Source organism: Haliotis rubra, unplaced genomic scaffold (genome assembly GCF_003918875.1).
Source record: "Haliotis rubra isolate DU_JTF1 unplaced genomic scaffold, ASM391887v1 Scf251, whole genome shotgun sequence".
NCBI lineage: Eukaryota > Metazoa > Mollusca > Gastropoda > Lepetellida > Haliotidae > Haliotis > Haliotis rubra.
The window spans coordinates 372,674-391,576 of record NW_025766570.1 but is presented as its reverse complement, the minus strand read 5'-3'; the positions used below and the strand labels follow the sequence as shown (position 1 = coordinate 391,576).

The 18,903-nt window shown below is 42.8% G+C and overlaps 1 protein-coding gene across 1 annotated transcript in view; it reads right to left on the bottom strand.

The window, feature by feature from the left end:
* Window positions 1-18,903, bottom strand: part of LOC124279515 (unconventional myosin-VIIa-like) — a 754,149-nt gene that overhangs the window by 585,230 nt on the left and 150,016 nt on the right. The window contains exons 12-13 of the mRNA XM_046715341.1: window positions 18,375-18,514; window positions 17,196-17,313 (exon numbers count right to left, since the gene is read on the bottom strand). Of these exons, the coding sequence (XP_046571297.1) occupies window positions 17,196-17,313; window positions 18,375-18,514 (258 nt within the window). The remainder of the gene's footprint in view (window positions 1-17,195; window positions 17,314-18,374; window positions 18,515-18,903) is intronic.

Sequence of the window (18,903 nt, the reverse complement as noted above, 5' to 3'; positions counted from 1 at the left end):
TATATTTTTAAACTTTAAACATCGTGTCCAAAGCGTGAAGATTGAGGTGGCGAAGCGAGATGTCACTTGTCAGTGACTTGACTTGCATTACATGATCGCACAAAAGATGGAAATAGTAATTTTATATGTACACGTTTGACAACTTTTATGAATGCTATTGTTGATTTTATTCATTAGTTTATTCAAATTATTTAATGATTTCCTTGAAACATTGTTACATGCGGGTGGGGTCGGGAAAGCCCGTTTCTGATTGTCCAATGCTTAAAATAGCAGCCAATCGCGCAATACATTACTTGTACATTTGGTAGCTTAGTGTGATAAAAATGGATGCGTAAATACAAACACGCCGCGGAAACATGATCAAGGTTTCGTGGCTAGTTTTTGATGAATTTGTAAATGATAATGTTCGTAATTTGTTAGGTCCAATATGTGAAAATAACATCGAAATTATCGATCGGCCCGAGTGTCCTAATTAGTGAGAAAGTAGTCGGTCATTTGAAAATGTTATCGGACTATGACCGAAGGCCGATGACAATCTGAAACCCTGCATGTGGTAGCACACAGACTGAAAGAGCACATCACTGTCCACGACTGTTTGGAGCCTTTGCAGTCTGCATACCGTACACACCATAGTACAGAAACAGCCTTGGTGAGAGTCCTAAATGACCTCCTTCAAGGAGTTGACAAGAATGGTGCTGCAATTCTAATTCTTCTAGATTTGTCGGCAGCGTTTGACACAATCGACCATGACATCCTCATCAGCACCCTCAAGGAAAGAGTAGGTATCAATGGGACAGCGCTTCAGTGGATTCGTTCATACCCATCAGAAAGATACCAACGTGTCGTAATCTGTGACCACTCATCTGACTCCAAGGAGCTTGTCAAGTTCCGCAGGGATCTGTCTTAGGCCCCTTATTATTCACAGTGTACACCTGTCCCTTAGGAGACATAGCCAGGTGTTACAGTCTTTCCTTCCACCTTTACGCTGATGACACACAGTTGTAGCTGTCGTTCAAGCCAACTTGTCGCCTGTCATCCACTACAGCATTTGCGCAAATTGAGACAGGCAATCAAACATTGGATGACAACACACTGGCTGAAGCTATAGTATGACCAGAAATTATTGAGAATTTTAGGAACATGTTTAATTAGATTTTTAGTATAAACAACCTTTACCAGCTATCAAGTGCTTGGTTTCATTCAAGAGAGACAACTCCGTCAATCCTTTTTCATTAGTTTGTGAAGAGTTATCCCCCTTTGTTTACTTGCTAGCAGACGACATTTTCAGTGATCCTCAGTATGGATAATTTAGAGTATAGGAAGTTGCTTTTAGAGTATTATAACAAGGACATCAGATCAGCTAAAGTGATTTCAAGTAGAACAGGCATCCCTTTGTCCACTGTTTATCGTGTTTTGAAAAATATTGCAAATGGATATGGCATTGAGCACCAGGGAAGCGCAGGTAGGCCAAGAAAATTGACTGTCGGTGACAGGAGGCGGCTTGGTATTCTTGTTTCTAAAAACAAACGAAGGAGTTTAGAAAACTTAAGGCTGGATATGATTGATAGAGGAACTGTGGCTGTCTGTAAGGAGACAATTAGAACTGAGCGGCATGCAATGGGTTGGCAGAAAAGTCGAGGAATTCCATCACCGATCATGAAACCTGAACAAAAAGAGCGAAGGTTGAACTGGTGTTTACAGCATAGAAATTTTAACTGGGACAATGTGATTTTCTCAGATGAAAGTTCTGTGTGGCTGTTTCCTAATACACTGAAATTTTGGACCAAACAAACTGAAAAACCTTTGTATCAGCGCCCAAAGGACTGTCCGAAATTTAACGTGAGGGGTGGCATATCTGTGTTAGGGGCAACGCCATCTGTGTTAGGGGCAACGCCCCTCTGTGTATTTGAAGGGAATATGAACAGTGAGCGGTACACAGATATTCTTGAGGGACATTTTCTTCCATCTGCTCACGTGTTCTATGGAAATTTTGGGATTTTCCAGCAGGACAACGACCCAAAACATCGTTCAAAGCATTCACAGGCCTGGTTTTGGACCCAAAATATGACATTATTAGATTGGCAAAGCTATAGCTCTGCCCTAAATCCAATAGAAAATATTTGGGGACTTATGAAGGAAAGTGCCAATAAGAAAAATCTGACAAACTAAAATAAAATGAAAGAAGAGGTGGTCCGATATTGGGACAGCATGGACCACGACTTTCTAACTTCTTTGATCAGTAGTATGCCCCGCCGCATTGAAGCCTGTATTGCTGCCCATGGTGACTTGACAAAATACTAACTGTTCACCTGTCTGTGAATCTGGAGTTATGTTCTGCTAATATTCACATTTAATAAGTGCGTAATGAGTGAAAAAAATAACAAATTTACAATCTTTACATTCTCAATAATTTCTGGTTGTACTGTAAATGGAGAGAAAACAGAAGTTCTCATCATTACCTCAAAGCGAGTTGCTGAACATCTTCCTCCACTAGAACTCCACATAGATGGTCATATCATTGTCCCAAGTCCTGAGCCTAGAAACCTTGGTGTCATTTTTGACTCTCACTTATCTCTGGATCCTCATATTTAGTCAGTATGCAGCAAGTCATTCTACCACTTACGGAACATCTTGCAAATCTGGCGCTACCTTGATGAGAGGACAACCTGTTCATTTATCCATGCCCATATTTCATCTCAGATGAACTACTGCAACTGTCTGCTCTATGGCCTGCCTCAATCCTCAATAGGAAAGCTCCAACCCGTACAGAATTTTGCTGCTAGACTGGTCTCCAGATCACAGAAATACTCTCACATAACTCCTGTTCTGCAGAGATTACACTGGCTTCCCATATCAGACAGAATCCAATACAAACTCAATCTTTTTTGTTTTCAAGTGCCTCAATAACCTAGCTCCAAAGTATCTATCTGACCTGATCACCAGATATTAGCCCCACCGAAGTCTCCAATCTGAAAATCTTGGTCTTCTAGATGTCCCACACTTTAGGTCCAGCACTAGGTTTGGGGATCGATCATTTCAGGTGGCAGGACCCACTCCATAGAATCAACTTTTTCCACTGGAGTTAAGGACAATTAACAACCTGAAGATTTTCAAATCTTAACTGAAGACATACCTTTTTAAGAAAATATACAGTGTCTAACATATCATTCTCGAGTTGTTCGGAGAGCGCTACTGAGCAGTACATTTGGACTGGAATTGGCGCTATATAAATGTTATCATGATGATGATGATGATGATATATATACCCTCCTCTTCATGTTCCATTTATGCTTGACAACGGTACAGGAATCTGTATCGAAACTTCGGACTCACAAATAAAAGAAGTTGTTATCCATAAAGTTTGTTCTATACAGAAGTAATCAGCAACATTTCAACAATCTGCATATTGTGATTTACTATTATACTTTTCGTTGTAACCAAATAGTCACACATGCTAATAAATACCATCGTCATTGAGCATGATTTCCATCAGTTGTGGCATCACGTAGGGTGTAATCTGACAATTTCTGCTGGAATTTACCAAATTTATTCTTGCTACAATACTCTTCTGATGGATAATCTAGGATACTGAGCTAATGCAAACAGCAAATGGAACAATGGAAAATACATACAACAGGGATTCTTACTGGTTCTTTTTCTATGATACTGATTGTCATCCAAAATGTCTTAAAGCTGATAAACTTGTTCAAGTCCTATCCTAGCAAAAACAGGAAAATGCCCAGAAACCAAAAAGCAAAGCACCGAGAAGTTGATTTTCCATATAATCATAACCAAATCTTGAACAGTATGGACAAAACTGATGTACTGACGCGCTTAATAAACTGAACTACCTATTGCTCAATCATCAATATTGACAACCTTCTCAAAATCCAAATATGATATCTGGATATGGGGAACAACTCCCTTGCCTGTAGGACATTGACAGGTCATAGAAATGTCTCAGAGTTGGGACGTGAAAGCACTTCTCTTCCTTACTTAGACCATGGCGTGGAAACGTGCTGCAGACAAAGTTGAATAAAATCTTCTGGACTCTCTGCCATCTGATTGCTCCCCTCGCTCCCATTCCTGGACACGTCAATCATCCCTGTAAAGCGTGCTAAGCGCTCACATGACACCCCACTACTGTCATTCTCGTCTTGGAGCCCGAAGTAATCTGTGAAGTGGGGAAGGTCGGGTGGGAATCCATCGCGTGAGATAGGATAAGTATTATAAATATACAATTTATAGTTAAAATTTTCAAATTTTTTTTAACTTGTCCTATCACATGACATGCATTTATCTCAAGGTTGGACAGTGGGCCACAGAAAGCACCAACTCCCGACTTGCTATACTCCAATACTTTTGATCGGTTGCTTCTCATTGATAAATCCCTTGGCTTACACAGCACAAAGCCTCAAGGGAGTGGGTTTTTTTCTATGTGGTTTTCAGCTGTAAATTTTGTTCAAGACAAAAGGACGCAGTTTGGCAAGTAAGCCCCGCATCCCCGCGATTTCTCAGAAGACCCGAGTGCATTAAAGTCTATGACCTTAATCTGGACAGCCCCTGCTTCGAAACCATCCCCCACAGAAACACAGTGGAAGGCAGTGAAAGGGAAGACAGCCTGGTGCTCAACTCAGTTAACGTTCAGTACCCATCAATCATCCTAAGATGAGTAAGGACCTTAAGAACGGAACGCTTTGAAAACCCTGTAGGTATTCGGAAATCAACACTTCACAAGACGTAATTGCTCAGACAGTAGAGGTAACTAAGTGAAATGTCGATCCCCTCTGCATGAAGTACAAGACTGGCCACACAATCTATAGAGTCATAGGTATGACCGTACTGCAATGCCCCAGCTACGCCAGGTGATGGTGATCTATGCCCAGGAAAAAGTTGAACAAGGCGAAATGAAAACATCAATATCATCTGTTGAACTACAAGGTAGCAGGACCATTGTGAGGAAGGCTGTTGCGCTAGTGCCAAATGGCCAACTGGTGTAAGCCCTCGACATCAGTGACGGATAGATCTCATAGAAAGTGCGAGGCGAAGACCGTTCCTGACCTCCAGAAACAACCCACCATGATGGCGGTAAGAGAACAGTTGCTGTGTAGTGCCATCATTGAAGCCAAAGTTCATTTCAGGTGAGGGTTCGCAGTAGCAGGGTTCGTGAGGGTTCGCAAAAGGTCATCACTGGCATTGGCACGTAGGATGGTTGAACGCATCCAAAGCACAAGTGCTGAACACAAGACTTCTGCTGATGAAGCTGGAGACAATGGGATGAAAAGTCTCTTGCGTAGCCTACATCAATCTTAAGATGTAGCAAGGTACACTCTATGCCCAAACCAAGCAAAGTGAGAGATCCTCAGTGTCGTTTGGCCTCAGTATCTTGGAATGACGAAAAGTCTGTCTGGCGTTCCAGGTAACCGATTCTTGGCAATTATGTCCCATCTTAGGTCAAGAAAAACTTTGCCATGCCTCTTCCGTTTAAAGCGCACTCAGTTGACATCTAAGGCAAGAAGTTCCAAGATGCATGCATCGGTCACAAGGGCCACTAGGAAGAAGGTCTTGAAAGTAATCCACTCGAAATCTTTCTCCTCCAGAGGCTTGTACTCATCTAAGGCAAGGTGTCTGAGGATGACCGAGAGGTCCCAAGTCAGTGGCCGGAATTTCTTAGACTGGTCGGCTAGTTTAAATGAGCGTAATAAAGACGGGAGTTCAGAGAGAGTAGAGACTTTAGCACCCGAGGCTGTAGCTATTACACTATTGATATTCTAGTAGGTCGACAAACCAACTTCTGGACGGACAATAAGGCACGACAAAAGGCAGTGTGAAATCCTGTCGATCGGAGTTTGAGTCAAACTCGTGGAAGAAATGCTGGTGGTAGGAACACACACGTGTTGAGGCCCACCCATGGTATTGCTAATGCATGCTGTTCCTATGCTAACGGATCTGGGAACACGAACCTGGGTAGTTCAGTGTTGAATCTGGTTGCAAACAGATCCACCGCTGAGCTCATAATCAGGAAGCATTGACTCTTGAATATCTGAGGATGTAGCTTCCACTCTGTCGGGCATGGCTGAGCTGATGAGGACAGTGAATCGGCAATGACGTTTTTAACCCCTGGTATGTGATCAGCTCTGACTGTGATTTCCAGCGAGTCGATGAGATGGAAGAACTGCTGAACCCAGTGAAGTAGTTGCGGTGATCCTGTGAACCCTATCTGGTTGATGTACCACACCACAGTGGCATTGTCCGATTGTACGAGTAGACTGGTTGATTGTAGAAGTTGAGCCCAATGGGCTATTACCAATATAACCGCCCTGAACTCAAGTTCGTTGATGTGACAGGACTGGTCTGTAATAGACCATAACCCTGCCACTTTAAGATCCTGAAGGTGAGCTCCCCGCTCTTGTAGAGAAGCATCCACGTAGAGGTGATGAGAGGGAACAAACGGCCTCAAAGAGACTCCTCCGCAAACGTTTGATTCTACCAGCCACCTCCATAGATGGGATGGAGCGTTGAAGGTAGTAGGATCGGCATGTGGGGATCGCCGATCCTGATACAGTCGTGCCCCCGTTTATCCGAACACTTGTGTTTTTCTTGAAATTGTTCGGATAAACGATTTTCGGATATCTGAACCGAGGACCATATGGAAAAAGACAGACAAACAAATGAACATAATAAGCCTCAGACGTATTCTTTATTGATTGATTGATCAACAAATAACAAATACTGTAAACGTATTATATTTCGCGTAGGTTTTATTTTTGCGCTTTTCGCGCAAAACATTTTAGCGCGAAAATTAATACACCGCAAAAAAAACTGTCATTCAGTCTAGCCACGCTCGCCCCTGAGTTGTTACCATAACACATCAAGTTTGAAGACAGAAATCTACGGGAATCTTAAAATGACGACTGATAGTAGCATAAAGAATCATACTGTAATGGATTACCCAAAATATAATTAAATAATGAGCCAAATCCCATCGCCGAATTAGCGAAAACAGCAATGTGTGTTGTGGCCCGCCATGGAAATTGGTCACATGACAGATGGTTTGATACAAAACAGATTACCATGAAACGACTCGGAAAGAAATAATACAGCAGTATTTTATTTATTCATTAAGATTTTATTTACCAGTACATCATGAAGCGAATATTCACTTAACACTCAATCATCTCATTCACAACAACCCGGCTTGTTTGAGGTGAGGTGAGGTGAAATTGGGTTTAACGTCGTGCTTGAGAATATTTCGCTCATATGACGACGTGCATGCATGTGTATGTGTATGTGCGGTTGCTTGTACTAGCCCAGACTTAAGTTGGTTTTATAGTGCTAGCTCACTGAGATACCATGCCGCAGTGAAGCATGAATACCCCACTCAGACACAGTATACTGACTCTGAGCCAACCAGTCCTTGTTGTACCCATTAATGCTGAGCGCCAGGCAGGGACCAACAAGTACCATATTTTAACGTCTTTTGGTATGACGCGGCCGGGGATCGAACCCGCGACCTTCCGCACTCCGGGCGGACGCTCTAACCACTACACCACAGAGGCGGTCCCGGCTTGTTTGAAATCACAAAGAGCTTCATATACAGTAGAAGTTAATTCGTCAGATCGTCAGAATTCGGAACATAAGACTGATGTCATCCACGCTTTTGCATTGTTCCTGTACCCAACATAAACCTCCGGATTGAAATCACTGCCAAAACAACGGGGACGTCTAGCCTTGCCAAAAAACAATTGACAGGCCTCAAGATTAACTCAGTGTCACCTTGCTAATTAAGGGCAGTTAATCCTCTCACCCTTCAAAGAATGCCGGCTTGTAACCCTTGTTTCATGTTAGGGCACGCAAGGCCACTCGGTAAAATGCGTATGTAAACATACTGACAGGTGCTCAGCCATCCGGATATACGAGAAAAAAAATGCATATGATTTAGCATTTGGTATGTGAAAATGACCATCCGGTTACGGAAACCGGATTTCCGATTAAGTGAGTAGTTTTACAACGTTGTGAATTCGTTTCAATGAATTTTCATTCGGAAGGCGAGTTTTCCGGATATCTGAGGTTCGGATAAACGGGGCACGACTGTATAAGGTCAGAGGAACTGTTGTAACGGCCGAAGTTGCAGTTGTCCCCTGAGGGTAAGAGCTTGGGCTGATGTCAGCAGGTGCTCTTGCCACTGATGAAGAGCTCTGGATTGAGTCAGTGCAAGGGGAACAAGTCGTTGTATCTTGACAAACCAGTCTCGGGAACAAAACATCATGTCCATAAACTGTAGGCATAGAGTCGGGATCAGTTTCGACTTCTTAAGATTGACGAGCCATCCTAACTGGTGAAGTAGCTAAATGTAGAACCCAGATGATAGATGTACCACACCACCACCAAGTACTCGAGTTGTCCGATCATATGAGAAGACCGGTCGAAAGTAGGCCAAAGTGTTATAGCTGGGATAACTGCCTTGAACTCCAGCTCGTTAATGTGGAGGGTCAGTACGTGGCTTGACCACAGTCCTGCTACTAATAGATCTCCATCCATGACATGATGTGTCTACGAATAGACAGTATATGTCAAGGAAACTCGTAGACATTTCATTTGGTCGAGTCATCAACGCAGGGTGAAGAATCGATGAAGGTCGACGGATCAGCGCTTGGTGATCGGCGATCCTTAGGAACATCCAAAAAAAACACTGAATCGTTCGTAGTCGGATGGATGACTCTGGATGAGAAAACTAGGGCTGACATTAGGAGGAGGAGGACAAAGGAGTGCAGTTGAAAAGACCGAAGGCTTCTCCAAATGATAATGCCCTGAAAAATAGCGTTACCGTTATAATAGCTAAAATGGGATAGATTTATTGATAAAATGAAAACAAACAACGGTATCGGTTTTGGTGCATTGACTGCTACCAACAAACGACGGAGGTCACTGACCCACTTTTTACAAATACTGAAACGTTATAGAACAAAACAGATGACTATTCAGGTCACTGTTGTGCATGACGACATTCGACTTTGACTTCTGCCCATACTACCAGCCGCCATTTCTTTCCGTGCTCAACAACCTCAAGTTCCAGTCGATGTTTTCATTGCTGCATGTTGTAATTTATGGTACAATTGTTAAGGTTGGCACCGGCAATTGTTAAGGTACATGTGACAAATGTGAACCAGAAATATCATCAATATTGAGCCCCAAGTTCAAACGAGCCATAGGTGATTGAACATTAACTGCTGAACTCCATATGAAGTCACCTAACAATGGGCGTGATAATGGCCCTTCGTCAAACAATTTGGGGGCATTATCAAGTTACAGTGGCCTGCTCATTTCTGATAACATGTGGGTGTTGTAGGGTTTGATGAATTTGACAACAAATTAGGTTAAAATCACCACTGCCACAACAATGCGAGTGCCTGAGTTAATCTCCTGAGGATCAATTTGAAGTAAAATGATAAGAATAGCATGAAATATGTTCACTGCAGACAGCATAACATGTCACAAACCCTTGTTTTAAATGTAAACAGTGTAGCATATGAACAATTCTTTCTGTGTGACCACTTTTGCATATGAATCTACTTAATTTTCTTTTATTTCTTTAAAAATATACCCTTTTTTTTCACTCATATGACTTTCAAAATTATATTTTGTTTTATCAACAACTGTCTCATTGTTGTTATGGATTTTAAGATTTGACATTTTATATATTCACAACACTATTTTCAGCTTGTAGAATGCCTGTTGGTGAATGGGGAGGTGTATCTTCACACATACAACAGAAACAGAAGCCTTCACATCCAACGTTGTTGATCAGCAGGAACTGTACTAGTTGTGATATCAAACAAAACCACTAAACCAGAATCTAATATTTGTTTTAATTTACCTTTTATTACCGTTGCAATATCTTACATTCCTAACTTTCTATTACACTAAACCTCTGTCAAACAATCTAACACCCAAATGGTTACCACTAACGAACTATCTCAAGGCGCGTGCTGCCTTATCAACATATCGAAACGAACTAACTACAATTTCACTTCGAACTTCACACGTGGCGAAAACGCATGCTTTTTGCATGCTCGAGCTTTCCGCGAAGTACGTTGTTGTCAGGTGTGTTTTCGCGAACTGTTCGTATGTACACAAACTGAAACCTAATAACCTGTCTGGTTAACAGTAGTGAATAAATCAGTACAATGAATACATTTGTGTGGACAATCCTTTTGTCCAGTTGTATTTTGACAAGCCGTTCTGAAGTCTGTTGTTGGCAGTGTCTAATCAAGCATACTCTGTTTGCTTCGATATGCTTCGATACGCCTAGTAGAAGTTGCGGTTCTTGGACATGTAGGTACATATAGTACATTTAAGTGCCCCAGTCCAGTTATGGCACCACAATGTCTCACTATCCAATTCCATCACTCAGTCATCCTCATCCATTAGAAATTTCTGACAGTGTTCCCTTAATGCCTCACTGTGCAGTAGTTCAGTTTCCCAGACATGAATTAAGGGCTGTACATCAACCCCAGAAGCTGATTAGATGTACATTTTATTGACATATGAGTGTTGGATTTCTTTAAATTATCTCCCCTGTTTACCCAAATACACTATGTCTTTCTGTCACCTAGTAACTCATAAATTATTGCAGAGAAACACTGTTTTGAGCTGATATTGCCAAACCCTGTTAATTGTTATTAGAAATATTCAGTTTAGGGCAGAGTAACCAATAAATTTCCAAAGTTATGTGGATTTTTTCACTTTGTTCCCTCTAAACTGGCTTATACATGAAATTGGCAAGTCTAACAGCCTCAAAACAATACATAGTAAATAATTTTGATTACCTGGAAGTATTTCAAAGTCTTAGCTTGATGAATCAATATGGTACATTTAATTGTAAGTTCCTATCATGCTGTGGTCTAAAAGTGATTTCATCTGTTTAAGGGGTCATTTGCCTTGATCGACTAACAGGTGGCAGGGTACTGTGGTCGGTTTCAGACTGCTAGGCATAATCTCACTTTATACATTCTGGTAAAGTTCATCATCTAGCCTTACACATATCAGGATGTTAAAGCTGCTTAATGTGAAACCTATCCAATTTCTGGCCTGAATTCCATGATTTTTTGTCGTTCAAATATATTTTGGGTAGATATGTTCTAGGCAGCCTCAGTCATGCATGGAATTAACCCATGACCCCTTCTTTTGAGAAATAAGAGTAAACTCCCATGGTATATGTATGATTTGAAAACTTTCTCTATTAATGCAGAAATGCATTTTGAAAAGCTTAGATGAAATTGACATGATATAACTCTTACAGCTCTATCAGTGCAGCAAATCTCTATATTCTTGTGCCATATAGATATGTTGGACAGGAAAAAGTATTGAAGCTTCATCGAATTATATATTTTTTCTGAGAAGTTACATGTTATATACAGTACATAAATCACAGAATAGTAGACAGCGGCGGGAATGCGAATAGTCTGTCCGGCTGTCCAGGCAACTGGTTTCAGCGACGAGATCCCACCTCAAACCAGGGAGGACTTAAGGCATGTCTGGTCGTCTCGAAGCGCAACCGGGTGACATCCAGTGCGTGAAGCTCGGAGATGCAGGCAGCAGTCACAAGAACCAGGAGGAAGAAAGTCTTAAACATGACATGCTTGAAATCCTTCTCTGCCAGAGGTTCATACTCTGGCGTGAGATGATTAAGAACCACGGAAAGGTCCCAGGCTGGTGGCCAGAACTTCCCGGATCGATCAGCAGCTTTGTAAGATATGAGGAGAGACTGGAGCTCAGGGACAGTTGACACCTTCCCACCGTAGCCGGTGCAATAACTGTGTTACGCATGGCCAGGTATGTAGACATGGTAGAACTCTTCAATTCCTTGGAAGTTCTAGGATGCTGGAGGTACTCTGTCACCATCTGCAGCGATGCTGTAGTGGGAGATATAATACCCATCGTCTTGCAGTATGCTTCAAAATTCTTCCATAGTAATCACAGAGTGGCCTGGTAATCACCGTAGAGACTCGCTTGGAACATCCCTTTGCAGTTAGCGATTCATGTAAATGCACCAGGCATGAAGATTAAAAGTGTTTGTGGAGACCAATGCAGCTGGTCGGAGTGAAGATGAACCAGAAGATCAGCGTGATCGGGAAGTGGTACTAGAATGGGTCGGCCAAGTCTTGCAGGTCTAGGAACAAACTTCTGACAGGCCAAAAAGGTGCGACCCAAAATCAGTGTCATCCGCTGCGTCGTGCGTAACTTGAGCAGTATGCATGGAAGTAGCGCCACTGGTGGAAACGCATACGGGTTCAAGTTATCCCAGGGGATGGCTAGAATGTCACGTTCCCAGGCCAAAGGATCCGGGATTGGGGACACAAATATTGGAAGCTGGCGATGGAAGCGGGTAGCAAACAGATCCACTATCGGGTTAGACATCGGGAGGCACAAAGTCTGGACACCTGCAGATGCAGTTTCCACTCCATCGGGTAAGGTTGAACCGGACGGGACAAAGAATCTGCAATGACATACTTCACCCCTGGGATGTGATTGGCCTGGACCGTGATGTTGAGAGAGTCCACTAAGTGGAAAAACTTTTGTGTCCACTGAAGAAGCTGAGGAGACCCTGTGGATCCCATTCAATTGATGTGCCACACGACTGCAGCATAGTCCGATCGAATTAATAGCTTGGTTGATTGTAACAGGTGTTGCCAATGAGTGATTGCCAGAATCACTGCCCTGAGCTCCAAAACGTTGATGTGACATGCGCTGTCTGCAGGAGACCACAGCCCAGTGAGCTCCCCACCCGTGTAGAGAGGTGTCTATGTACAGGTGATGTATTGGAGCAAACGGCCTTAAAGAGACTTCGCCGCAAACATTCAACACGTCCAAACACCACTGGAGATGGGGATGGAGCACTGGAGAAAGAGATATCAATGCATGAGGGTCGCCAATCCTGATATGCGGACTCAGAAAATATTGGAGAGGCTGTAGTTGAAGCTATCCCCTCAGAGTCACAACAGAGAAAGGACTTGTAACTGACGAAGAATCTTGGGTTGTGAAAGCTCTAGGGGTACCATAGAAATTCCAGCGCAGACATTCAGTTCGTCGAGCCACCACTGAAGGACTGGACGAAGTGGTTCTGGAAGGCGACTCAATTCCTTCGGGTTCAGTTGACGGCCTCGAGATAAGGGCGTAGAAATCGCTGTATCGGCCGATGTAGGAGATGGCCTCTGTATGTTGGCTTGAGCTGATATCAGAAGACCTAGAAACTACTGCCACTGAAGAAGCGATCTCTCCTGAGATAGGATACGTTCGATTAGCCAAACTACCATGACAGTACTGAAGGAAGTGCTGAATGTAGGAGGTTCGTGGCATGGAGACGGTCAGTCAATCTACAGGTACGTTCACATTGTACACATAGTGATGCAGGCCGTATAACCAGTGATCGCAGGAACGTATGGTTCGCCAAATGAAGTGTTGGTCCGCCAGATGGAGTGAAAAGTTAGTAGATGTGAGGCATGGGATCGTCAATCTACCGGAACATTCGTAAAGTTGATGGAATGGCTGAGGTAAAAAGAACAGTGACCCCAGGAACGTTCGTAAAGGAAACGAAGGCAGTAAAATCGATGCTTGCGGACAGTCCGGACATAGCTGCAGTGACCTCTGAACTGAGGGCTTACCCTAGCCAAGTGAAAGCGTTCTTGGGCGATTCTGTCTGACACCCTCGGTAAACTGTTCCTCTCGGATGACTGACGAAACTCGACATTATCATTCTTACCGGGAATGGCACCATTCATCATCACTGGCAATTAAAGGCTGGGATAGGTATCCACTTCGTGGGACCAAGACAAGTCTGTCAGGGCACTTCATACTCACTGTATCATCAAAAGTCTCCGGTAAACAAACAGTAGTCCGCCATTGCAAATGCCACCCACAATAGTGACAAAAACCGGACAACACAGTCATCAATTAACCAGGCGAGTCCCAACCCATAGAATCTGGGTAAAGTGACGCTAGCTACTTGACCAAACATCACTGCTGATACCACACGCAAAAACTGTGCATAAATAGACCAGCTTGATATTCAGGAATATTGTGCAACGCTTCACTGAGTCTTGTTACTGTATACAGACTACTTGTAGCAGCTTTGTGGTGTATTGCTGGGTGTAATCATGGTCTGTTTCGTCAACCTAAGCACCCTTCCATTCACATCATCGTCAAGTTTCTCGACAAATATGTCAAACCGGGTGGTTGTAGAGCTGATATCTACGTCGAAGGGTAGATTCGTTGAATCGAATCATTCATCAAAGGTGAAGATCGGATGGTAGATGACAGAGGAATCTTAAAAATCTGGGATCATCAATCACCGTCACTACTGACATAACTACTACCTCTGTACAACCAGCCGAAACGATGCACTAGTAGATAACCAGGAAGTGAATGAAAGCGGCGCATTGGGACAAAGCGTTAGTGTGTAGAGATGAGCTAATCAAAACCCAAGGTGCGCTCTGCAGCGCCTAACTGAATGAAAGCGATGCACTGGAGTGAACGCTCTGTCTGTTCATAGACACTGTAGAAGCAGGAAGTGTAACCCCGAGGCCAAGCTGAGCACCGGTAAAAACTGTAGAAATGAGGTATCAACGCCGAAGTTGGAAGAAGTGTTGAAGTAGAACTGCAGTAGAAAAAAATCACTGTAGGTACCATAGTGTGCGAACTAGTAAACAAGTCATGATGACAGCATGCGCATAGAGGTAACCAGATGATTCGGCGAATGCTGACAGTTCAGCGAACACTGTCGGATTTGCGATCTGGTATGGTGCAGGAACGATTCTGAGATCCAGCGCCGCACTGGATACTGCCGTCATGTCTGATGTCACCACAGGAGGATATGAGAGCGCTGAACTGGAACAAAGCGTCGCATTGGAAGCAAGCGGCGCATAGGTTGAAGCGCCAAACTGACTGCACTCGCTGTATGAGATTGAACGCTTTCACCAAGCGCACCCACCATAGCAGAGGGGGATGGAGCACTCAACCAAAGCAGCGCACTGGAAACAACCACCTGAGGCAAACTAGGAGTTTGTGAAATCGTCACCAAGGTAGAAGGCCGAGACTTGCTTCAGAGGTTGATAGCACTACCACTCGCGGAGGAGATAAAACTTGTCTGGAGATGGGACTTGACGTTTTAGGACGAAAGAAACGGTGGAGATACTCGCTCAAGTAGGAGTCTGAGACCACCTTTAAAGAAAGAATCTTCGTCCGGGGACAGTGATTTAGATCGACGAACTGCTCTCTTCGAACGGCGTTCCAATTTAACACGGTTAGAAGTTGAAGTGTGGATCAGCAGTTGTACGCCGATCTCTGTCCGATCTACATCTAGATGCAACCTATTGATATTCAGAAAAATCATCATCATTTACCGGTAAGTGTGAAGAAACAGAACACTGATGTGACCAACTACAACAGCCTATACAATCCACACGCTTTGTGTGTGGATCAGCAGCAGAAAAGTTGCTGTTGCATTGATCACAATATTTGCGTTTCTTAGAAGAACTTCGATTCGATTACCCACGTTGACAATCAAATAATGTCTAACTGAGAGAACAACACACATCCACTCAGTGTAGCGACAAGAAAGAGAATGACAGGCACAGAGCATCACGTGATCATCTGAGCAACCGGCACGCTTATGACAGGTCCTGCTATTGGTGTGGGGGCAGAGGTCAGGGGGGTGAGGCCAGAAAGCTTTGATTCAACTTAGCCTACAGCACATTTCTACACGTTTTAACAATCAAAGTGGCACGTACCGCGGGAAGTCAGCGGTGACTTGTCAAACTGTCTTTGGGTTACCAGCCAGGTAACCCAAAGGGCTTAGCCTATGTTAATTATTATGTAAAATGTTTGTAGAAAACATGCATTATACTTATACGATAGCAATTTTTGATATCTTTTGATAACTGCTTAAGATATAAATTATTCTGATAATGGAATAGAAATTCTTTGATGTTATGTTATCGGATCATTTTTAACTGAATCACCGGTACATTGGACCAAAACATCTGTGCACAGCTTATTTCCGGCTTAGTTGAATAACAGGTAGTATAGATGGAACAACAATTGAATTATCATGTCTAGTGATGTTTGATTTCAAGGTTCCTGTACATACATCTATTTTCATTTACAAAGTGTTTTTTTTCACCTCCAACAATACGATATAGTTTCGACAGGGCACAAAACACGAAATAGCAGTGTTGTTATGTCCATGGCAAATACGATTTTACTTGGCCTTTGTTCCGCGTTATGTAATAGTTACTATAACGCGGGTGTCTAATAACGCGGGGGGGTCATCCATGGACCCCAAGATCCGTGTTATGGCGAGGGATGACTGTACTGCCGTTCCTTGAGCTTGAGAGATCCTCACGAGAGCCATTGAACGTGACTGGGAAGGCAAAGTATGAAACAGCACCACTCAAGTGGGAGAATCAGCATGTCTAGCAACTGGACTAAAGGTATGAGGACGGAATAAACATAATAGATTTTCCAAAAGATAAGAATCCGACAGATTGTCTAAAAAATCCTCCTGCGGGGACGGTGAAGAACAGAGCAGACATAAAAGGACGATCCCACTTAGATTGTTTAGAAGCTGAGGGACCCTCAGAAGGTCTCCTACGATCCCTGTCTGCCACCTGCCTGCTACCAACCTTGCGATAAGCAGTAAAAGCATCATCATCTAAGGTAGAACAGTACGAGCAACAACGAGACCAATTGCACCAACCGATGCAATCCATGCATAATGTATGGGGAGCTGCAGCAGAAAAGTTCTTTCTACACCTGTCACAATATTTCCTCTTCCTAGTAGAATGACTATTTTTTCCCATAATGAGAAACAAAGAAGTGGCAGACATGGCCTATACACACGTCCACACCTGTCGGCGACAAGTAAGAGAATTACAGTAGTGTGATGTCATGTGACCGTCCTGAGCACTTAGCAAGCTTTACAGGGATGACTGATGTGTCCAGGAATGGGAGCAGTGGGAGCAATCGGGTGGGAGTGAGGCCAGACGATTTAATCAACTTTGCCTACAGCATGTTTCCACGCCATGGTCGAAGTAAGGAAGAGAAGTGCATACCGTGAGACAGGATAAGTTTAAAAATTAAGAAACTTGTCACCCATATAATCGGTGATATATTGTTTAGTTTTTAACATTTCTTACCTCTCTCTTTATTCTGATGATATCAAGCATCCCGGAGTAACGCAGCTGGGTCAGTACGTCATCATCAACAAATTCATTTGCCTTTTTCATAGCATTTGGTTTCAAGCAGCGCACATACCTGCAATATGACAGATGTAATTATAAAGACATGCATGACAAAATTATATCCCCTACCAGTTAAACTGGGAAGAGTCTCGAGTTCCTGCACAAAAAGTACCTTCATGAATTTGTTTTAAAGAGTCAATGGCTTTAAAAGCCTTTTTCTTATCCTCCAAACATGCACTACACTGCAAGATATGCCGATTTGGGATTAAACTTTCTCAGTAAGGTACAGATTCAAGAACTGTTGAGTGGAGTCCCTCAAGCACCTAACTACCAGCACATAAATTTAGGAATGTAACTCACTCAGCCACCATTGCTTTTCACAAAATTGGGGGGGCGGTTGGATAGCTTAGTGGTTAAAGTGTTCGCTCGTCAAGCTGAAGGCCTGAGTTCGATTCCCACATGGATACAATGTGTGAAGCCCATTTCTGGTGTCTCCGGCCGTGATATTGCTGGAATATTGCTAAAAGCAGCGTAAAACCCAACCCAATCACTCACTCCACAAAAATAGAGGTCTAAAAACTGGAAGTCAGGTACTTTGGTTGACATAGGTTGCTTTGACGAGTGTAAATGGCATTGTGCATTCATAGCCTTCAGACATGGGAACCATGAAAATCAGTCCTGGCAAGACTACAGAGATAAGCTAAGACAAACAAAGGAAATGACATTGTATTGGACTCTCACCTATTCATTCATCAACTGAGAAGATGACAAACAAGGAAAATAATAATAATCTTAGGGACCATTCATAATTTATGGCTAGGGGGGGTGATGATGATTTTTATGGAGAAGCATGTACAATGTGAATGACCCCCCCTAAAATTTATGTACAAAGTGAGTGACCCCCCTGCATGTCATGTACAAAGTCAATGACCCCCAACCCCACTCCCCTTTCCATATTTTTAAAGCATAATTTTAAAATATTTTTATGTACAAAATTGATGACCCCCTACCTCCCCAGAACAAAATGGGTGACAACCCCCTAAATCATCATCACCCCCACACCCCACCCCAGCCATAAATTATGAACGGTCCCTTAATAAAAATAGATGAATGCATGAACCATATTCTACTCACCAGGGATTAGTGAGAGCTAAGACATCAACAAGGGCAGATAACTGATGCTTGAAGGTATCGCCAACCGTTGGTTTATTACGAGCAGTGCGGGATATTGTTTGTCTTCCATCAAGAATTTCTAATCTCACTCCAAGAAGGTCCTGTCAAACAAAATCTCATCCTTTTGTTGTAGCCTCAAAATCAGAAAAAAATGGAAGATGCTTCCGTAAAATATAAATATAGAATTTTGATCTCTACCTACTCAGATGACAGCTCACATATACTGGTGGATGTCCATCTTTGTCCCATGACATTTAAGAAAATAAAGTTTTTTTCTACCACTACATGTAATATGGAAAGTATAGTTTTACCTTGAACTATTGTAGTTAAAACATGGGAACACTGGCGTCTGAGTGCTTACAATGTTATAACTGAAATAAACTGCTTATTTGACTCTGGTGACAAGATGAAAATGTAGATATTGCTTTGTATCAGTAGGTTAATAGTACATATATATGTATATATATATTTTTAGGTCACCTCACCACAT